Source organism: Corapipo altera, unplaced genomic scaffold (genome assembly GCF_003945725.1).
Source record: "Corapipo altera isolate COAL_440 unplaced genomic scaffold, ASM394572v1 69, whole genome shotgun sequence".
Classification (NCBI taxonomy): Eukaryota; Metazoa; Chordata; class Aves; order Passeriformes; family Pipridae; genus Corapipo; species Corapipo altera.
In genome coordinates, this window is record NW_020884908.1 from 6,060,449 (window position 1) to 6,077,206 (window position 16,758).

Here is a 16,758-nt window from a genome sequence, read left to right on the forward strand (position 1 = left end):
CACACCTCAGGCACTTGTCTGTACCTGAATAAAGCCTGTAATTGGCCTTGTCAATGTGAAATGGAGCCAAGGTCACAAAGATAGTATTAATTACACATCATCACAGTTGAGCAACTATTTCTTTTATTGTCTTGTGCAAGTCATTTTACTGTAAAGTACTGCTCGCTAAAACAGTAAATGGCAAAACATGGAAGTCTCTTCTCCATTGCTTCCGTTTTTCACTTCCTCCTGGCAGTCAACATCTTGGGAAATTGAAGTTCAAAATGGTTTCCCTTGGTTTTTTTGTCAGTGTGTCAGTCCTTCAAGCTGAAGGAAGTGTGGAATAAAAAAGAAGTTATCCTCTACAGGGACACTGAACTCCCCAAGAAATCTTTCAGCAGCAGTTTCAGCACAGTTGAAATGAGTTGGCTCAGTTAGTTTCTTCCTCATCTTAGGATTTCTGCCAGGTGTCTCTGTGGTCTACAAAATTTGCATTCTTTGTGCCCACTATGAGTGATACATCCTTGTTCTGCAGCACTAGACCTTCAGCCTGTCCTTTGCCAAGCCAAGAGCAACCTCAGCCCCTTCAGCTCCATGGACAACCTGTGCTTACACAGCCTCGGCTTTCTGCCCTGGGTCTTCCTCCTAAGGAGGAAGGAGGCAGGGAACCCTCAGTCCCTCACCTGACAGATACAGTCAGCACAATTCTTTCCAGTGGACTGCCAAACCTTTCATTTATTGCATTAGTGCACCCACTGTGCAGTATCATTTACTGCCTTATTGCACCCACTGTGCAGTGTCATGCACGCGGAAGTAGGGGGGAAAAAGGATCTTGTCATCTCTAAGCAAATAAATTCAAGGTCCCTTAAGTAAAGCACAACTGTAATGCACTTAAAATCTGTGCTTTCCTCTATTTTCTCTCAAGTACTTTTATTGCCATTTATATATATCCCCTGAAAAAGTGGTTAATAACATGACAGTTTTGGGGAGAAAATAAGCTCTAATGAAGCTGGAAAATCTGTCTGATAAATATTTGGCCATGCTGCCACATGAGAGGCAACACAAAACGCACACAGGTTTTTCTATTAAGCAGCCACCTAACGCTGTTGAAACTTCTCCTCGAAACACTCCCCTGATGCTGCTGCTTGCAAAGTTAAGCTGGAGGTAAAATTATTTCCCTTCTATAGAGATCATAGAATCATTAAGGTTGGAAAAGATCCCTAAGATTACGGAATCCAGCCCCTAACCCAGCACGGCCATGTTCACCACTAAACCACGTCCTCAAGTGCCACATCCTCACACCTTCTGAACACTTCCAGGGGTGGTGATTCCACTGCTTCATTCAACAGCCCGTTTCAATGCCTAACCCCCATTTCAGTGAAGGAGTTTCTCCTAATATCAAATCTAAACTTCACCTGGTACAACTTGAGACCGTTTTCTCTCCTGTCACTTGTTACCCGGGAGACGAGACCAACTCCCACCTGCCTACAACCTCCTTTCAGGGACTTTCTGAGAGTGAGATACTTTTCATTCAGAGCTGAACGTTCCAAATGCTTTGATGTCAGCCTAGGAAAAAACCCCAAGATCCTGCAGAATGGGCATTGCTTTCCCCACTACCCTCACAGCTTGTTACAGGCTTGGTTCTGTTCTTTATGCAGGTGAAGCAACTTCTTTATATTAGGTGTATTTCCTTATTACTCTACCTGCCATAGCCAAGCTCTGCAATTTAGAGGAACTGTGTTCTGCTGATGTAAGCATTCGGGACTGGGTTTCGTTTGTTTTTCATTAGGATGTGGATTTACACTCCCTCTTCCAGAAATTAAAGCTGTATTTTTAGAAGTTTTGAACTTGGCATTGAATACTGTTTTTGTTGTCGGTTTCGTTTTGGTTTAATTGTACAACACCCTTCTGCTCTGTTCAGACAAAATCACATATGTACAGCTGCCTGGAAGTGGCAGGAAAAGAGAAGTACTGTAAAACAAATTGTCTCTTATGTGATTTTCTTTGTAATTCTGGTACTGCATGTAGCACACTCCGTTAAAATTTGCTCTGGCCTTTTGCCTCTGCCACAAACTACAGGGAGGCACTGCAGGAAACTCACCTCTCCAGTACTCCAGGAGCCTTCAGCTAGTACCTAAACTTCACATTATCCATTAATATCCCCATTTTTTCTTGTCTGCTTTGTTTTGAAGTTTAAACAGAGCTTGTCTTCACGGTATTTGTACTGTGAAGTGTTTCAAAATAAACTAATGGCCCTCTCCCAGCTTTTGCCAAAAGGAAATAACAAAGTGCCCACAAAATACATTCTCTACATTTTGCTTACTACACCAGTCCCTCATCACAACAGTTGTGCTTTCAGTGTCTCCCTTGAATAATGGCTAATCACAGCGCTGTGCTGGTGCGGGTGATGTGGTACCTTAATTTTCAGCTGGCTTTTCAGTGACCCCGAGGATGCTCTGATCTTTCCACAGACACACCTTTCTGACCTAGTCAAGCCCCCTTTTTATTAAAAATGAAAAGTAGTAAGTTTCTGAACAATTATGTGATATGACTTTAAGTAGCTCAGATTTGGGAAGAGCTCACATTTTGTAGTGCCTTTGAACCAACTTGTCCTTTGTTCAATGCCAAGCCAGGTTACCAGTGGCTGGCAACATGCCTGACCTGCTGCCCTGGTGGCCCCTGGGGCTGAGCTCCTGCCAGCCAGACCAGCTGGCCTGTGTGCTTTGGCTGAAGCTGTTTGCTCCCCGCAGCTCCAGAGCCAAGTACCTGCAGCAAATACTTTCAAACAGAGGAAAAAATCTGGCCCCCTTTCATTACCACCTCCATATTTACCAAGAAACAGACAAATAGCAAAATCCAGGCACAGTTTGCCTTGGCTGACCCTATGGAGAGTCCCTCCCTTGTCAAAGGTGAGCGTGAAGCCTCTCATGTGCCACTGTGTTAAGTGGGCTCCTAAGGAAAAGATCCAGCCCCACCATGAAGGGATGCCTTGGCAACCTCTCCCTGCATCCCTGCAGGAACTAGCACCCTACTTCTGTAGGGCTAATCCTGGACAAAGAGCTGTTCTTGCTTTGATACGAAGTACAATGGGAGCACGTGCAGGCAAGGGTTGGTGTTGGTTACCCAGTTTTCTGGTCCACAGAGGAACTGGAAGTGTTTCAGTAGGCCCTTGCCAGGCACATCTGACCTTCCTGCTGCCTGCAAAAGCATTTATCATCTCAATATCCTGTGGAGGAACGTTTGGAAAAGGAAGATAACAAGAAAGGCAAGGTTTGACAGTGGAGGAGAAACTTCCAGAGGACACTGTTTATTTATGCAAAAGCACACTACCTAATAATAAAGCTGATGCTTAGAGACAGGTCTATTTGAGAACTTTTAGTAGACTGTATCTAAATACAGCAGAGAGTGTCCTTGTAAAGATCAGAATTAGAATAGCTTGGGAATGAAAGGAGAAGATGCACCCACACCTGCCAAACAGGGTTTTACTCAGGAAGTAGCTCAGCTTTTTTTGTTTTGCACTTGAAAAATTACTTCTTATTTCCGTGTATTAATCATAAAATGCTCACGCAAATAACATCCTCAGTACTAAACAGCCTAGAACCTCAACCTTCCTCAGTTCTTCAGGCAATTAACCTAAAACACAGCTATGGTTTATCTTTGTAAAATGCATTTTGAGATGAACTTGGAAAACTCCCACAGAAAACATGAAATGATTTTCAAGTTTAGGACATGAGGACTGTTTTGGAACTTCAATTTTTACTCTGTTTAACTACACCTTCTTCTTCCTCTCATTACAAGACAAATGCTTGTGATAAGCCATCATTGGACAAAGGACACCAGTAAGTTCAAAGGCACTACAAAATGGGAGCTCTTCCCAAATCTGAGCTTCTCAAAGACACTGCAATGTATTAAAAATGGATGAATAACTTTTGCCACCTCTTTGAGATGATACTAAGTAGTATTAAGAAACTGATCCATCCTAACTACATCACAAGACTTCTTAATTACTAGTAAATGGTTTATAAAGAAAGTTCAACATGGAGTTGGATGCATCCAATTCTCCCTCTACAAAATGCAACTTCATCACATAATTGTTTAGAAACACAGTATTTTTAAACTGCCTTTTTTTTTTTAACTTAATGCTTCCTCCACCTCAAATTTATAAAACTTACTTAAGAACAATTTCTGTGTAAGGATTGAGGATGACTTAAAAGCAGTCACACTTCCTAATATTTTCATGTATTTCTATCTTACATGCAGTCAGGCTGAAAAATCTACTATTTCTGATTTGCTTAAAATGTATTTGACATCACTGATGCAAATAGTAAAAGAAAAAGCAATTTGACAGGATGTACATTAAAATGAAGTGTTCAGAACCAGCAGTTCCAGCCCCAAAAAGGAACTTCTGTGACCAAAGCCACTGACTCGTTAGATGCTTTCTTTTTCCTGCACCAAGAACTGCTTTGCCTGTTCACCATCACTGGCAGTGCAAAATTACCCTTAGCAAACCCTGGACACATGGCTCTGGACTGCAAGGTCTCTCAGAAATACTGGTTTAAATAACCTTAAAAATATCATTCCCATCTTTGGAGCCAGAGCAGTACTGAGCCTTGTTATTGCTGTGACTGCACACACAAGTTGTGTCCCACCACTCAAGTAGGAGAGCAGACATCAGAAAAGGTGGTTGGGATACCATAATGAGCTTGGCAACCAAATTCTGTATCACCAAACCACAGCCCCACATGCAGGCATACACAGTCACCCATGGAGAAAAGTGTGCTTGCCTTGCCAACCAGTATGGAAACTCAGGTAAGCTCCACTGCATCATTATCCCAGAACAGCTGTGCCTGCTCCTCCTTCCACAGAAATCGACTTCACAACATGCCATACAAGCTCTTTAACACCAGGAGTCAAAGAAAAGGCTAAACACCATGCACATCGTGGAACTGGGAGAGCATAAGCCAATTGAAAACGTGAACAGTTTTAAGCAATTTAACTGTTAGCCTGCACTTGCTATTTTTATTGCTTCTAGGCATCCTCCTAGAAACAAGTTCTTCCTGTAAGACTACAAATAAACCCAGTAGGCAATAAGTCAAAACAAACGGAATTAAAAAATAGAAGTATGACAACACGTAGCATGACAAATTTGTACCTCAGGGTCAGCCAGCAGTCATGGACACTTGGCAATAGTTCTGGGCTACTCCATTTTTGTTTGAAGTCAGTAGTCTGTGTTCAAGTCACTCCTGGCAAACAAACTCAGCCCACTCTGTGCAGGCAACTTCACAGAGACCTGTTCTTTTCACGTGAGAAGCACCCGCTGTCAGCAATCACAGCAAGAGCAAAAGGTAATCCTAAATACTTCTCTATTGACTTATTATGAACCTCACACACTCAAAAGTCCTGACTGCTTTTAGACATCTCAGGATGAAAACAGTTATTGCAATTCTTTCACGCAGCAAGCTCCAACTCAAACTGAGAATTATTCTTGTAATAAACCAGATCATCAAACATGTACAGGTAGATTTTATTTACATCCTGAAACAATTCTGCATTTTTGCATGTGCCGTCACTAAGAGATACACCTTTTGTATAAAATCTTGCATTCGGTCTTCAGAGCTTGACACAAGCTTGACACTACACAGGACCAGCAGAGCAGCTTCACTTATTCAAGCTTCTATGGACATTGAAGTTATTTACAAATAATTAAAACTTGCATTGTAGGATCATCTCAACTGCATGATTTTAGAAACAAGAATATTTTCACCAGCTTTTATAAATAAACAGTATAAAGCAGCTATATTTATATTAAAAGTTTTTTCCTTCTTACAGTACTTACATTTTAGGACTAAAATATCAGTATTTATAATAACTTCAACTATCTGTTTTCTAAAGTCTCTTTTACATTTTTTAAGTCCTTTTGTTTCCACAAATTTCCAAGCACAATCCCTGTAAAGAGCAGAATTCCTACAGTACGATTTGAAGCAAATTTCTTCCAACAGTCTTCAGGCTTGTCTATGTCCAAAGTGTAAATCTGCAAAAGCACAGTAAAACATTACAGGACTATTATTCTACAGACTCGTAAATATTAGATACATCACAAAATGACACAAAAAGGTATGTAACTTCAAAAAATTATTCTTAAATTCTAAAGTTTACCCTTACCTCCACAAGAAACAGGTATACTCTGTGCTTAAAAAAGAGTTTTTGCATAACTGGCGTCTATGTTTGACAGATTTATTCAACATACAGCAAAAAAGTCAAGGATCACATATGAACATGATTCCCAGACTGTCTCAATGAAAGAACATATAAACAGCCTGCTTACTGGTGTGTCCAGTTTGATATTTAAAAGTGTGAAAATATCTGGGCATGTCAACAAGCCTTTTTGAGATCTGCCTTTGTAGGTAGCCACCTAATCCTTCAGTGGGAACTTTAGTTAAAGACAAACCCCCCAGAACATGCCGACATCTTTCAATCCCTGCTGCAAGGTGTTGTCCCACGTTTCAGTAGAGGCAAGGCACTGGAGAGCCAGAAGTTAACCAGGCTAGATGGAAAGCACAGGAAAGTGCCAGGCCCTGCCTTGTCACACACAGCTGGTTCAGTCCAGTTGCTCTTAGTCATGTCCATTCAGTCCCTTTGCAAACAAGAACCAAGACACCTGAAACAGCAGCTAGAACCAAGGCTTGGCTTACCCAACAGAGCAGCTGTTTGCTGTGAGTCACAGCTAAAGGTAAAAAAAACCCACAAGGTGTAGCAAGAGCAAAGTTACTGAAAAATATTCCCCAAACCAAAATTTGGTGCAAATGTCTTGAGAATGATGACAAGAGGAAATGTTAAGCAAAACAAGTGAAAGGATTAATGGAAAAGTACCCCCTAAAACCTCACACCTTGCAATTCAGCCTTTGAAAAAGTTAAACCAGAACATATTCAAGTAAAAGAAGTGAAACCTTCTCCAGGAAATGAGTTTCTCTGCCATTTGTGGGCATACAGAGAAAACAGGGCTGGGTCCTGATCAAATAAACAGAAGCATTGTTCACAAGCTTCAAAGTCATGTTATCCACACCCTTAAAAACCTGTTAGCCCCTCAAACACTGTGAACTTGAAACACTGAAGTGACAAATAAAACTCAACGGCAGCCAAGCCATGAGAAATACTTTCAGAAACACAAAGAAAGTAAAAGATGTCATGTTTCTATCAGGGAACATCTTGAGAGGGATATAATTTGTCATCATCATGACCCAAATTCCTCTGTCTTATGCAAAAATTCAGTGAATTAAGGAAAACCTAGCCCACAAGCAGCTTACTCAGCTTTCTAAACTCCATTAAGCACACGATCAGAAGCCCTGAACAAGAAGATAAGCATGAGAATGTTTAAGCAGGATTAATATTAAAATAATCCCTCAAAAAGAAGCTACTCTGTGGTACACAGAACAGTGCTGCTCTCGTGACTTTGGCAGTCCACAGAGTCATGCATTCTCCATCAGTTACACTCAATAGCTCTGCACCCTCACTTATAAAAATCCTCCCTGCAGCAAACTGATTTTCATTTCAGCCAAAACTACAGTGTGAAGCCTCTCTGACAATTCAAACTGTAAATGGTCATGCAGCTGACATAGTATTCTTTCCCTCACAGATTTCCAAGCACAATCACTGTGAAAGCAGTGGCTGAGTGCCAGACTACATCACCACAGGAATTCTCTTACTCAGAGGTGCGTTTAATATCCATTTCCTGCATGAGCTCCACCCATAAAAATGTAACATAAGACTAATGTGCTTTACAAAGTCCACATTAACCACAGACTTCTCAAACGGCCAATGCTTTCAATAGTTGCAACACACAAACCTCTGCCACCACTCACTGCCATCAAGACCAACAATTGATTTTTGCGTAGGCTGATTTGTCACTATAAAACTGTGCAACACAGTTGCTAGGATTCAGAAAGAACATGGTAGCAAGATCCTATCTGCTTCCTTTACTGACAAAGCCAATTTCTTTCTTTCTGTTATTCACTAAAACTTCTGAACTAATGCAACTGCAAGACTGAACCAGATTGTTCTCTGCTAGAAGAAGAACTGTGAATTAGAACTGTCAATTACCATAAAATTATGATACTAACATCTGCTATCATAACAGCTGTATCAGAATAGTAAAATTTTTTATCTTGCAGGATATTGAGGTGGATTCTAGCAGCAGCTGCTACTGGGAGCGAGACAAAAACCATCTCCTTGAGATCACAACTTAATGTGAGGCACTTCTTTTGGTTAGGAACAGACTGAAACACAGTGCTCCACAATCTGTGGACTGAAGGTCTCTTGAAACAAAAGGCCTGCAAAAGGTACTTAAGAGAAGCAAGCTTATGGTCAGAAGATTTCAGTCCTCTTTATAGGAACTGGTTTTTTTCAAGTAAGTGGTGAACAGATGTGGGTTGAAAAGTGCTCTGATTTCTTATTAAGAACTTCCCCATGGAAAAAGTATGAATAAATCCATCAAACCTGGTGTGCTAGGTGAGCCCCTACAGCAGCCACAGCTGAGTAATACGGGAATGTCTGGTTACAGTTCATCCCTGCCACGCACAAACTCAGGAGCATGGCAAGGCTGAAGCCACTGAGCCACTGTTTTGTATCCTCCTTGAACTGTAATGCAGTTGATTTCACACCGATCATGATGTCATCCTTCTTATCCTAGAACGAAAGGATAGTTTAGCAAAAAAAAATCCACAATTCAATGTCACTTCATAAAAAGGGAGGCTTTGCTTAAATTCCCAATGCTTCTTACTAGGAACCCAATTTAAGTACATTTCTAGGCCTCTACATTAAAATTTAAATTAGAAGGCTGGTCTCAGAGCTGCTTTAGCAGCCAAGAGCTAATACCAACGTCAAATTTGTTTACACACTGCAAATGCATAAGAGTGCAAAGGACATTTTACTTCCATCTTTCTATCTGATATATAAAACATTTGCAAACAACAATGAAACACCAAAGAGCTGGGACTTCTTTGGCGCTGCTTTAGCTCAGCTGAGGCTGAAGAACTGCCACACGTTAGTTCTGCTCTTTGACAACAGTGTTGTAATTAAACACACAGACTTGTGTATTTGAACAGAGAGATGTGAAATTTCTCAGTGTTACTCTACCTGATGTGCATAAATGGTATCGTACACCAGGGTCCACAGGACTCCAGACAAGTACAAGGGTAAGCACACAGACCACTCACACGACCCTTTGATGGCAGACCAGCCAAGAAGGGCTCCCCAATTAAATGTAAGTCCTAAAAACACAAAGAGTTAAAAGAAAGAGAAAAAAGTTACAAGAATGCACATAATTAAATATTATTTGTTCATGCATCTTTTTGTACAATACCAGGATCTCTATTTTTCTATCATTTACTTTCAGGCAAGTAATAAATATAATTAGTTTGGCATTAAATACTCTGGACATACAAGGAAAAATACACATGCCACACATTTTTCCCTAATTTAAATTTGACTTCATTAGTGTAGGGAAACATTTGCACAGAAGTATTCCAGTATACTCAAACAACAGGACTAAAGTTAAAATGCCTAAATGTCAGTATAACAAAAGATATCAGCATAACTGACTGCAAAACACTACATGGCAGCCAACTGTGGTCCTTCAAGGCTAAAAATGACAATTTTGGTAAAGACACCCTCTGAAGACAGTTAGAATGTGAAAGACAGTATACATAGATATGTTTCAGTAGCTCAGCCTGAAATACAAGCATCATCAGAATCTGTACTGGAGTTATTTTAGAGGATGAAGACTGAAATGCAGGACAAAGGTCTATTTAAGAAAAGTTTTGAGATAATCCCAAATTTAAATCTCATTCTCAAATGACAAATATTTATTTTCTCGCTCCCTTTCTTCCTCCTATCACTCCATCAAAACAAAGAATTGATTTCTAACCAAAAAACCCCAAACCCACACATTAACTCATGCATGTTATAAATTAAGCTTCTCATACAACAGAGCTTTGTCTATAAGGTATTTCTATTTTGATACAGAGTTATAAAAAATCGGATTGCAAAAGTATGAATACTAATTTGTAAAACACCCCAAAAACTACATCTGAAGAAAAAATAGTAAAAATATTTCCAGCTCACCCAAAACCAGCTGTGGCCAATACGTTATTCTCTTCATCAGAGGGTAGGTGACCACAAGAGACAAAGAGGCTGCTCCCAGAACAATACTGTAAAAAGTACCAAGAGGATTATTGTTTGCCAGGCTGAAGATCACTAGATGTAGTGCAGCATTATGGGACCTGTACACAGTACTGAACTAATTAGTTTACTTTAAAATACAATCCATTACTGATAACCCCCTCCCTCTGCCCCTAACACTTTTTCTGCTGAAAATGTCTGTGCTTAACTCTGGACCCAGAATCAAATTTTAAAAACCAAAAGATCACTCATACGTCACCTGTAGTAATTCAGACACAGAAGCACACAGAGTGCCAAGCTAAGCTGTCCCCCAAGAAAAACAAAGGACTGAAAAGTGGAGATATCTCCAGCTGCCAGGGGTCTACTTGCTGTCCTTGCAACCTGAAAAACAGAAATTATGTTAACACCAAATCCAACACAGAATCACAGAACGGTTTGGATTGGAAGGGGCCTAAAAGATCATCTAGTTCCAAGCAGAGAACCTTCCACTAGACCGGGTTGCTCAGAGCCCCATCCAACATAACACATTCCAAAATATCTTTTGTAAGTAAAAGTCACACTACTGGCACGTAAGTGTGGAAATAAACAAAAACACGTCACAGAATGCATGAGATGGGGTTCCTTCAATGATTAAACACAGAAATACATCAAGGATTTCTAAGCAGCAGTGCCTATAACTGAAGCACGAAGGCTTTAAAAACTAGTGCAGAATTAAGGTTCCACTTGTATGGAATGAGGCTGATTAGAAACACTGCAGACATCTTGCATATGAATTTTATCACCTTAGGGAAAAAAAAAAAAACAGACTTAAAAAGTTGTGAGCTAACTATCCTGATTTCAAACGGCACTTCTGTGCTTAAATGCTTTAATATGATTACCATGTAAAATCTCATGAAGATGCAGAGCTCCTGAAGCACACACAGCCATTGCTAATGGTTATGCACCACCAAGCACTTCTGTGCAGGCAGAACTGAGGTCAAGCTTTGCCTAATGATCTCAGAAGGCTGTCTTGTAATGGCCTGACAGCGTTGATTTTGCTCTGAGGCCATTGAGATGTCATACTGGTAAGCAAGCAGATTCCAGGAAGGTAACTCCTCCTCCCTACCACCACAGTAGCATTTGGAGAGTTTTTCAACCAAGAATGGGAAAAACACACTGAGAGCATTGCTAGAAGAAGGGTGAATGGTCTAGTTGAGAGAGGAAGAGTGAGCAGTAAAGCTGATACAACAGAAATGATGGGAAAAGACACGTCTGAAAGTACTGGAAATTGATGATGTTATCACATTTATTTTTTTTTTTTGTACTCTAAAGCACTGCAATTTACATCCAAACAGCCTGGCAGGTTTAAATTTTAAATTAAGTTGGCTTGGAATTATGAATAAGGCCATTAAGTATGGCCTTAATAATCTTTTATTGCACGGATTCCATAAATGCAGCAGGGAAAAGAACATCAAATATTTGCATATGAGTAACTGATGGGCAATTTAAAACATTTGTTTTCTATTTTCTGGGGAGAAATGAAAGGGCCCTAGTTCTATTCTTTACATTTGTTTCTCTCTAATGGGATTTTCAGAATCCAGTCCCATCGATCTAGGGTTAATAACAATGAAAAGACAAATAATTTAATCCTAGTTGGGATACAAAGGAGTTCCGAAACTCTGTCTGGAATAATAATAAATAAATAATAAACCATACAAGGCAAACTGAAGAAAGAAACAAATATCAGAAAAAAGTTAAAATTATATGAATGGTTGCCAAAGGCAACCAATGCCAAAAAAACCCCAAATGACTGAAATTCACCTCAACATGAGGAAGAACTTTTTTACACTGAGGGTGGCAGAGCCCTGCAACAGGTTGCCCAGGGAGGCTGTGGAGTTTCCCTCTCTGGAGACATTCCAAACCCATCTGGATGTGTTCCTATGTAACCTGCTCCAGGTGAGCCTGCCTTGGCAGGAGAGTTGCACTGAATGATCTCCAGAGGTCCCTTCCAACCCTAACGGTTCTGTGATTCTGTGAAATTGTGCATATTGATGAAAATACTGTAAAATGTCTGTTTGAAGAGGTTCAAAAGCCAACTTGTTACAGAATATCATGTATGTATGAAGTGTCTTGCATATGCTTTTGCAGATTAAACATTCACTTAACATATCTGTGACCAATTCCACTGCACATTGCAACCAAAGATGGGACATTTCACTTAAAAAAAACATTTACCAAATAATAAATAACACAAAATCTAACCCCCAAACCACTATCACCAACACCAGCCAACATCCTGCTGTTGACTCAGCTTCTCACACTTGTGTTGAAGGCAGCCTTTTAAGGTACATCAAAAAAAGCCAAGGAAGCAATTTTTAAAACTTTACATCTCACCACACCACATAATGGAGAAATTAAATCACTATACTGAAAATTCCCTCATACTAATCACATCCCCACCATCAAATATGTTTAGCACATGCAGTTGTTAGTATCTTCCAAGGCCTAAACCACCCAAAGCTGCCACAAAGCCTGTACTGACTCATTGCCTTCCCAACAATACAACAGTGCTGTAGTAAGAACTCCACATGCTGGATTGGCTCATTATTCTGTCTCTTGCCAGCACCAAAACCAGAGAAACAATATAGGAACAGAAAATAGGACCAGCAAACAGTGACACATCACCAAGATACTTTTCAACACCTGACACTGGGCACTGCCTTTTGCTTATTTCCTTCTTCTGAATAAAAAGGAGATGATAAAAGAAAAATACAACACAATAGAAGGGGATTAGCTCTGGGTTGAGCATGATACTCTAAATAGTCATTCTCATGAAAAAATTAACAATACAAGGAAACACTGCTCCTGAAATTAAGGTGGAAAAAAAAGTGATTCTTAGTGCAGCAAAAAGGTGTTACTTGTTTTGTTCTGTCATGCAAAACAATGTTGAGAAACAAACTTAAGTACTACCTACAGCTGACAATTGCATGTGTTTTATCCTATATGGAGGTAAGTACTCCAGACTACTTATTACAGTCCTAGAGAGAAATGTTATACAAAATAATTTCTACTATTTTAGGAGGAAATGCAGACAAATTAATTGCATGAATCTCAGAGAGAAACATGGAGGAGATTCTGAACCTGGAGCCCTATGATTTCACTCAGCAAGGCAGCACTGGTGATGTTCACGTACTTCGGTGCCTTCAAGATCCCTGGTGCCTGGCTAAAAAAGCCCCATCTACTAAAATAGCATCTGTTCAAGTGGAGTCTTCCTCTCTGGAGACATTCCAAACCCACTTGGATGTGTTCCTGTGTAATCTGCTCCATGTGACCCTGCCTTGGCAGGAGTGTTGGACTTGATGATCTCTGAGGGCCCTTCCAACCCTAATGGTTCTGTGATTCTGTGATGCTGGAGACGAGTGGACATGTGCTCGGTTCACTGAATCACAGAATGGTTTGGGTTGGAAGGAGACCTTTAAGGATCACCTAGTTCCAACCCCCCTACCATGGGCAGGGACACCTTCCACCAGGCCAGGTGGCTCAAAGCCCCGTCCAGCCTGGCCTTGAACACCTTCAAGGATGGGGTGTCCACAACTTCTCTGGGCAACCTGTTCCAGTGCCTCATCACCCTCACAGTAAAGAATTTCTTCCCTATATCTAAGCTAAATCTACTGAACCCATTTCCGCTTGTCCTGGTGCTACACACTCTTGTAAATAATCTTGCCCCATCTTTCCGGTAAGTTCCCTTCAGGTACTGGGAGGCAGCATCGACCAGCATTGCCCACGTCTCTGCAAGCCCTCGGGGGCCCCTCTACCTTTCTGTCAAAGTCGCGATCCCACATGTCATTGATGGTGCAGCCGGCGCCCCGCATGAGCACGGCCCCCACGCCGAACAGGGACAGCATGTGCCAGTCCGGGAGGCAGCCGGGATCGGCCGCCAGCCCGATGCTCCAGGTGCATGGCAGGTACAGCAGCCACGTCCCTGCGGGGAGACAAAACCCGCGGGTGGCGTGAGCGGGGGGTGAACGGGAGGCCAGCGCGGGCACAGGGGCCCCGGCCCTCCCCGCGCTCACCGGCGGGCTGGTGCAGCCGCATGAGCCGCAGGTAGGGCTGCAGCGGGCCCGGCGCGGCGCGCACCAGCTCGGCCGCCGAGAAGCTGCGCGGCCGCGGGTGCTCGCAGGGGCGGCGGCGAGACAGCAACAGCAGCGGCGGGACTGCGGCGAGGGGCGGGCGGGCAGCGCAGAGCCTTCCGGGGACCCGGAGCCCGGCGGGGCCCCGGCACAGCCGGGACAGCAGCGCTGCCGCCATCTTGGCCCCGGCGGGCCGCCGTGACGAGGGCCCCACGCATGCGCAGCGCCCGCGGCCGGGGCTGTGGCGGGCCGGGCTCCATTGTCATCAGCGGGACATAACGTATTGGTCTCCCAAACCTTTCCACGTTATATCGTTAATGAAAAAAAAGCAAATAACATGCCCATGGCAGGAAACAGGTGATCTTTAAGGTCCCTTCTAATCCAAACCATTTTATGGATTTCCGTAGGAAATGGGGCAAAACCCGGACTGGATTTCAGCTGGAGTACGGAATGGGGCAAACCCCGGACTGGATTCAGGCCGGAGTACGGAATGGGGGAAAACCAACGCTGGATTTTTCTGGAGTACAGAACGGGGAAAGCCCGGACTAGATTTTTCTGGAGACTGGATTCCCCCCCACCACTGCCCCCCCCCAAAAAAAAAAAAAAAAAAAAAGGAAATGTTGGACTTGATGATCTCAGAGGTCCTTTCCAACCTGGTTGATTCTATGATTCTATGTGAGTGGCCTAAAATGGAATAAACTATTTTCTGGTTGCAACTGCTCTGTAAAATACAATGGTAGACTGCATAATTCATACTTTGTTCTTTGCAGAGAAAGCAAAAAGGTGTTCAAAAAAATGTTTTTTTCTTAATCTATGCTCCTTTATCTTAATCAATATTGCATTTACTCTAGTAAACTGGTGAATATTAATTTCAGCTGAATTTTTCCGTTGTCTGCTTGGAAATTATCACAGAATGGTTTGGGTTGGAAGGGACTTCAAAGATCATCTAGTTCCAAACCCTATGCTGTGGGCAGGGATGCTTCCCACTAGGCCAGATTGCTCAAAGCCCCATCCAACCTGGCCTTGAAGACTTCCAGGGGTGGGGCATGCACAACTTCTCTGGGCATCCTGTGTCAGTGCCTCACCACCCTGACAGGAAAGAATTTCCTCCTAACATCTAATCCAAACTTACCCTCTGCCCATTTAATGCCATTCCCCCTTGTCCTATCACTCCATGCCATTGTAAAAAGTCCCTTTCCATCTCTCTTGTAGCCCCCTTTAGGTACTGGACAATGCTATAAGGTCTCTCTGAAGCCTTTTGTTCTTAGCACCTGGAAAAAGGCTTTACAGGGTTGGTTTTGTTGGCACATTTCCTTTCTCACTAGCTATTGAGATGTTTTGCTTTTTGCTGTCTTGCTGTGGCTAAGAGATACACACTTTGCAGCCGACCATCTGTCTCCTTGCAGAGCCACTCTGCAGACTTGGAGAAGCCACATGTGAAGGGGATTGGAGCCACCAGCCAGCACCAGAGCCCCGGTCGGGCCCTGTGGTAATCTCTGGCCAGAAACCACACCAGCTGCAACAGGAGGCAACGGGTCCTCCTGCCCAGCCGGGCAAGTGTGGTGCTCTTGCTCTGAGTTTTAGGAGTTCACATTTTGATTTCACTGCTGACATTTTTGCTGGGGTTTTTGTCTGACTTAAATGCCAGATGAAGGGAACGAGCTGAGGTAGGTGTTTATGATGGACTTTTTATTGTCACAAAGAGCAGATGTACTTGATGAACCAGGATTGCATATAGGAGTGGGTGGCCTTTCTGTGGAAGAAAAGCATTTTCAGGGCTTGATTGCTCAGGCAGTCAGTGTCACCCCAGTTCTGAATGGAGGATGAGCTATTAAAATCCTTAAAATGTTGGTGATGAGTGCTTTTTTAAAATATGTTCTCTCCCATACTGGCTGTGCATTTCAGCTTCCCTCCTCTCCTAGGCCAGCTGGTATTTGCTTGAGCCAGTGGGATGTCACGTATCCCCTCTTCTAGGAACTACAACTTTTTGCAAACCCCACTTCCCACAGCCTCTTGCAATGTTTTTGGAAAAAGAAATGAATCATTTATGATTCAGCCAGGGGGTGGCCAGGCAGCCCCATCGTAAAGCAGGGAGAGCCCCAGCTAAACTTTGGAGCTGTTGGAAGCTGAGGGAAGCATTCTAGGGCACGGCTCACTGTTATCTCAGGACTATTGTTAAAAGGCTTCCTTTAAAGCACCATAAATCCCAGCCTGTTAACAAAGCTCCTAAATTGCAGTTTAATTGAATTTCCCCTTTCCCTGTTCTTGTTGAGGGTGAGAGAGAAGGAGAACACACCATCAACACTTCCTGTGGGATGCACTGAACTTATCTTGCTCCTGAACAAGCACTTGCTTTGATCTTCTCTGGGCTCTCCGAACACTCTGTGCATCCTGCAGGAAAACAAAAAATGCTGTCCTGGTGCCACAGATTCTCTATAAAAGGTGGAAGTGTATCCAAAACTGTCAGTGACTTGCACAGGGCTTGAGTGGTTAG

General features: G+C 42.5%; 1 protein-coding gene across 2 annotated transcripts; it reads right to left on the bottom strand.

Moving 5' to 3' along the window:
* Positions 1–100: 100 nt before the first annotated feature.
* Positions 101–14,306, bottom strand: COQ2 (coenzyme Q2, polyprenyltransferase). 2 transcript variants are annotated; one of them, XM_027652814.1, is made up of 8 exons: positions 14,208–14,302; positions 13,950–14,116; positions 10,415–10,536; positions 10,099–10,184; positions 9,112–9,245; positions 8,473–8,661; positions 5,816–6,010; positions 285–306 (listed from the first exon to the last, which is right to left on the bottom strand). In XM_027652814.1, exons 1-7 carry the CDS (start codon positions 14,227–14,229, stop codon positions 5,855–5,857), a joined length of 876 nt encoding a protein of 291 aa, XP_027508615.1. In that variant the 5' UTR covers positions 14,230–14,302; the 3' UTR covers positions 285–306; positions 5,816–5,854. The 2 variants fall into 2 exon arrangements, with proteins under 2 accessions (XP_027508616.1, XP_027508615.1); XM_027652815.1 differs by having other exon boundaries at positions 101–6,010; positions 14,208–14,306.
* Positions 14,307–16,758: the final 2,452 nt, after the last annotated feature.